General features: G+C 39.2%; 1 protein-coding gene across 2 annotated transcripts in view; it reads right to left on the bottom strand.

The window, feature by feature from the left end:
* Positions 1 to 6,457, bottom strand: part of LOC143282155 (homer protein homolog 1-like) — a 55,339-nt gene that overhangs the window by 20,606 nt on the left and 28,276 nt on the right. For both annotated transcript variants that reach the window (XM_076587703.1, XM_076587702.1), the window contains one exon: positions 2,598 to 2,754. In XM_076587703.1, the coding sequence (XP_076443818.1) occupies positions 2,598 to 2,754 (157 nt within the window). The remainder of the gene's footprint in view (positions 1 to 2,597; positions 2,755 to 6,457) is intronic.

Here is a 6,457-nt window from a genome sequence, read left to right on the forward strand (position 1 = left end):
AACCCATCACAGTCACTTAGTAAGTAATCAAAATGACATTGGGCCATGGTTCATGGAGATGTCTTTGAACCCATCACAGTGATTTAATAAGTAATCAACATGACATAAGACCACGGTTCATGGAGACGTCTTTGAACCCATCACAGTCACTAAGTAAGTGACATAGGACTGTGTTCATGGAAATGTCTTTGAACCCATCACAGTAATTTCATAAGACTATGGTACATGGAGACGTCTTTGAACCTATCACAGTCACTTGATAAGTAATCAAAATGACCAAACTGTGGTACAAGCAGGTGTCTTTGAACCCATCACAGTAACTTAATATATCAAAATGAAATTGGGTGTGCGTTTTGCATTTTTAAAAATATTTTTTTACATTTGTGTTTTTAGAGAGTGTTTGTGTTGTTAGTGTATTTTGTGTGTGTGCCTGAAGCTGCTCATCATGATGCGAAACACACAAAAAGAAACACACATATACTTATCTATCTATCTATCTGTCTATCCATCCATACATCTATACACTAAGTTGACTAACAATTACTATACATCCATACAGTCTCGCTCCTTCCATTGATGATCAAAGAGGAGGAAGATGATAATGCTATCCATCCATATATCTATGCTGATAAAAATTGTAAACAAAAATGAAAAACAGTCTAACAGAAAAGAAGAAGATGAGACATAAAGACTATCAGTATCATTCAATACCTTATCTAATAATAGTAATATTGGAAATGACACACCAACAATGATGAATGTTATTTTTTCACAAATAAGTGAGAAATAGTATGTATGCATATTATGATATATCGGATCCACATCCGTAAGCATTTAAAATGCCTACAGTAACAAAAAAAACAAAACAAAACAAAAAAAACAAACCGAAAGGAGAAAACCCTTATGCATCTTCCACATACTGTCTTAAAGATAGAAAAGTGGAAAGAGAGACAGAGAAATGGGAAAGGGGGGAGAGAGACTGAAGACTGGAGATGTTTTATTCATAAAGGCCACAGCCCCTTAGAAAGGGGATGAACATGAAAGTCGCATACAAATACACAGAATGTTCATGTTGTTAAAAAGGCATTTCGACATTTAAACGCTTTATACAGAAAGAGTGAATTGTTTAACAAGACTTTCGTTTGTAGATGACATTAACAAGATAAGTTTGAATAAACAAGGCTGTTGAAATATTTTTCTGGAATTAATTGTTCTCTGATATCTCTCAGTTCTGCACAATCTAGCACAAAATGGACTTCATCTTCCTTTGATTTTTTGCATAATCGACAAATCTGATCAGAAATGTTAGATTGTCTATAACGATGCTGATGAACTAACAGTTCAGAAACACCAAATCTAAATTTCATCATTATATACTTCAGATGCCTATCAACATTCATAGACATATATGTTAGAAAATTATGTACCGGTAAGTTATTGATAAGTTGATAAAGCTCAAACCTGTCACTGCCTTGGATAAGGTGAGAGAGAGAGAGAGAGAGAGAGAGAGAAGGGGTCAGAGGGAGGGAGGAAGGGGGGGAAGAGAGTCAGACAGACAGACAGACAGAAATAAAGAAAAGAAAGGGCGAACAAGGTACAAACAGGTGTGACATTTAAGCACTCAGCTGAGATTTAACTGACAGGTTTGCAGCACCAACAAACCATACTGTGGGCTGTGTACTCTATATATCCTTCAGCCTCAAACCTCTCTGCGGGGGGGTGGTGGTGGTGGTGGTGGTGGTGTATATGTGTTGTGTGTGTGTGTGTGTGTGGTTGGGGGAGTTAGGGGGACAAGCTGGGAGTTATGTGGTATGTGTAGTGTGTGTGTGTAGTGTGTGTGTGTATTTGTGCGTGCTCGCTCGCATGAGTCTGTGTGTGTGTGTGTGTGTGTGAGAAAGAGAGAGAGAGAGAGTAGGGTTTGTGTGCTTGTGTACTGCATGTATGCCTGCTTTAGTTTATGTTGTTTGTGTGCTGTGTGCATGCACGCTTGCGTGTATGTGTGCCTTCAGTGTAAGCATAGGTGTAATTTTGTATCCAAATAAACATGCACATACATGAGTATATCCACATGCATGAATGTGTGTGCATGCTTGTACATGTGCATGCTTTAATGTACGTGTGTTTGTGTGTGTGTGTGTGTGTGTGTGTGTGTGTGTGTGTGTGTGTGTGTGTGTGTGTGTGTGTGGTAGCCATCTGAGTGAGTTCAAACAATTCCAGAGTCTCTGTGTGTGTGGTTGCCATGTAAGTGAGCTGATACATGTCCGGAGTCTCAAAAGAAAAACATGGAAGAGCAGACAGAAAGAAAGGTGTGTCACTGCAGCATCTCTCCCCTAAAACAGATGGTGAGACAATAAACAAAGCCTTCCTCCGACTCATGAAAACCTCTCAAGAGTAACCCCAAATACTTCAAGTATCAGACAATGAAACTAAACGATGCCATGTGATCACTAAATGTGTGGTTTCCGTCAACTTAACATTTATTGAGAATTTCATGTCTTTTATGAACCAACGGAATTTCTCTCATTGGAGATAATAAAGTATTCTGTAATGTAATAATCATATCCATCAGCAGAGGTGAATCAGAATCCCACACTGACCTTAGAGCCATCAACGCTGATGATTCTGTAGGTGCTGCGGGTGCTGTCATAGTAATAGGACACGTTCACAGCTGCCTTGCTGGCCGGCAGCCAGTTTTTCTTCGTCTCCGGATCGATCTGGAAAACGTGGGCTTTGGTGGAAAAAATGGGCTGCTCCCTGAAACACACATGTATACATATAGTCAATATAAATAATTCTTTTTCAATGGAGGAAATTCCTACAGAGAGAATCTCATATCTTATTTTCCTTGTGCAATATACACTCATACATGTACACACACTAACAATATGAATGTGCACACACACACACGCACACACATATAGTGATATATATATATATACACACACACAAACACATGCATACATATACATTAATAATATTCATGTGTGCAAACCCAGTCACCCACACAAATAAACATGCACATACGTTCACACACAAGCATGCATACATGCACAACCAGACATATGTATAATACATCAATATATCCATTGGAGTGATGGACAAAAACTTAGAATGAAAGACTGACTGTTTTGTCCTGTTAGTAACCTTAATTACAAAATATCCTGGTGTCAAGCAGATCATGTGTTGTTCTGGAAATTTTAATGATACTCCTCAAGGTATGTCTGAAGTGGATGAAACACAGTAACTGCGTGGTCAATGTCTTCACGATCAAGTCCATAGCAAACTGGACTCTGTATAAGAGCCAGCCATTCAACCCATCCACTAAACCTCCTATGGGGTTCAAACCCTAATACTCTTCAGTTACTCCTCAACACTTACCACTTAGCCATGACAGTTGTAATAATTGCAGGAAATTCAAAGTATGAATTGTTATGGCAAACTGCAGATTCTGTTAACTGAATATTTGTTCATGAGCAAGTGACTGAAACTTGGTTCCCTCTATGGACGTTTAATGAATACTCTGATTGCTTTCTTGAAAAAAAAACTGATGCAGAATGTGGCAAGCATTTAATGCATCTTAAAAACCAAATTATCATAAAAAATTGTTCCTGAGATACAGAGAGAAATCCATTCCCATACACAGATAATATATATAAATTCAGAAAATCCGGAAACAAGAAATCTGTGGAGACAAGAAATCCATACTGCACACTAAGTGAACCCATTCTGAAAATGTCCTGTTCCAGCTACAGTGTGATGCAGGTGTCAGTGAATCTTAACTCATGCTCATGGGTTCTATCAAGGTGTTCATCAAACCTTTCACCTACCTCAACAAATCTCTCCCCCTCGCATGCATACACACACACACACAAATACTTTCTTCAGTGTGGAAATACTCCCTCCAAACAGTCTTCCATACACCAACACTCCCTTTAGTCATGTCCCCTTCAGAAACACTCCCATCTGGTCTTCTTTATATGAAATCCACTCCTTCCTATCCAGTCTTCTGCATGAAAGTCATCCACTCCTGTAAGCAGTCCTTCGAACCCAGTCTTCCAAATGGACACACCTCTTCAAATCAGTCTTCCATACAGCGCACACACACACACACACACACACACACACACACACACACATATATATATATATATATATATATATATATATACACACATGTATATATATAATCAACACTCCATCCTATCTTGTCTTCAATGATTTATGAAAACACTCCCCATACCCACATAGAGATACTTTTTTCTATCCGTGTTCCATACAGAAACACCCATGCTCCATTAGACTTCTAAAATGGAGCCCCTGCAATCCAGTCTTTCATTCAGAAACATCCAGTACATGTGATTCTGAACAGATACACTCTCCCAAAATCAGCATCCACTGATCCAGTCTTCTTTCCAGATCCTAACCCCCATTCTCCTTGATCTTCCAAAGGAAAATCCTTCCCCCAATCCAGTCTTCTGTACCTGAAACACATTTTCCTTTCCAGTGGAGTAATCTGACAGATGTGCTGCTCAAGGAAATCACACCTTTGCCAAGCCCCTCCCCTCCTCACCCACCCTGCCCCCAGCCTCTCCTCTTCATATCTCCAACCACAGCACTATTTTAAGCCCCCTACTCAAACCAAATCATTTTATCTTTCCCAAGCAACTTACTATCAGCTTGGAAGTGATCGGGGAGCCTGAGCTGACTGTGCATGTCACAGGCCTGCATCCTGGCTTTTTGCTCCCTCCTTCCCTCCACCTTATACAGCATCTTCCCCCTCCTTCCCTCTTCCAAGCCATTGGCTTTCATTGCTGATGACTGATGATAACCTTCTTTCAAACCCACCGGAGCCAAAGTTGTTGTTTTTCTTTTTTCGTCAGTGGCTGCCTGCCGATTTTGATGGGAACCAACTTCTGGGCTGATAGGAACTCTCAGCGCTTATCTTGGTAACTCTGGCTTCCTTTTAACTCAAGTACCATAGCTCCACTGATTCTGTTTGTAGCTCCACTGATTCTGTTCGGTGGCAAGAACTCGGGGGTGGGGCAGCAATTGAAAGAAAAAATGTCTGTTGTTTCCATATATATATATATATTTCCCAGTGTGAAATTTATGGAATAAACATCAAAGATGATGGGAAGGTTAAAGGAATGTAATAAAACAGGGAAGTACTCCAAATTACAGTTTCATGTTCACCTTTTCATCAGTTCTCTAAGTAGCTCTTGACAGTTCAGTTTCCTTTCCCTAAATATCCTGATTGTAAAGCTCAACTTTACCTTTTCGGATACCAAATAAAAGGTTTATATCTAACATTTGCCCCTTAATGCTTTGCTTATGTGAGCAAAGAATAACTATGGAAACTTGACTCTTCTGGGGCACTCATGGTCAGGTTTATGTTACAAAATGTATCACATGAATAATGTATTATCATCCAATGCAATATCTGCATCAGCTGCTGGTGGGTGTTACGTTTTGTGGAGAAGCACTATTATCACTTCACACTTACTTACATATCTGTCTGTCTTTCTCCTGCTCCCTCCTTTTCTTCTTTTTGTTCATGGGAGTGTGGAGTATATCGGGGTCAGGGTAGGAGGGATGCTTTATTTAAATCAGCCATGTGAAAGATTCCGAACAGCAAGAAAGAATAAAAACTGTCAATGAAATGAAGGGCCTCATGAATTAATTCTGGTTATTTGTTGCTTATATCATAAACATATCAACAATAATGATAGAACTTAGTGTATTACAACAATGAACAAAAATGATAGAACTTAGTGTATTACAATGAACAAAATATAAGAGAACAGCTCTGCATTTGGACATTTGCTTTCCTTGATGAAGATGGCCCCAAGGTGACATTTTGACCTTCCTTTGCCTCACTAATTGCTGTGGAGACCAGTTCATAGGCTGCCTTGCCTGAAGCAGTCCCAACTACAACCTTAAGGTGACACAGCAAAAATGCTGTTGTGGATGGCATTGACAGTGATTTATGACTGCAGTTCTGCTGGTCTAGGGTTCATTACACAAATCAGTATGAACTATGTGGTCAACAAGGAAAATCACATAATGGCTACTCATAGACACAAATACAGTGGCAATGATTAGCTTTAACTAAACAAAACCCAAATCATTTATGATGACACACACACACACACACAATGTTCAAACGCAGTAAATGAATAATGCATACAGCTAAAAAAAACAAAAAAAAAAACAAAACAAAACAAAAGCATCTGTCGACATTCATACATAATTCATAAATCAAATAAAATTTTCCCTTACTCATTTCAGTTTCCCTCACACACACACACACACGTGTACACGCAAACACAAACACACACATGTCTGTACACACACACACACACATTGCTGGTTTCTAATTTCAACCAGATTTGGACACCTGTACAAAATAACTAGTTTCAGCTGATCAATGAGTGTCCACATGGTTAGTGAGAGCTGC

Source organism: Babylonia areolata, chromosome 5 (genome assembly GCF_041734735.1).
Source record: "Babylonia areolata isolate BAREFJ2019XMU chromosome 5, ASM4173473v1, whole genome shotgun sequence".
NCBI classification, from domain to species: domain Eukaryota; kingdom Metazoa; phylum Mollusca; class Gastropoda; order Neogastropoda; family Buccinidae; genus Babylonia; species Babylonia areolata.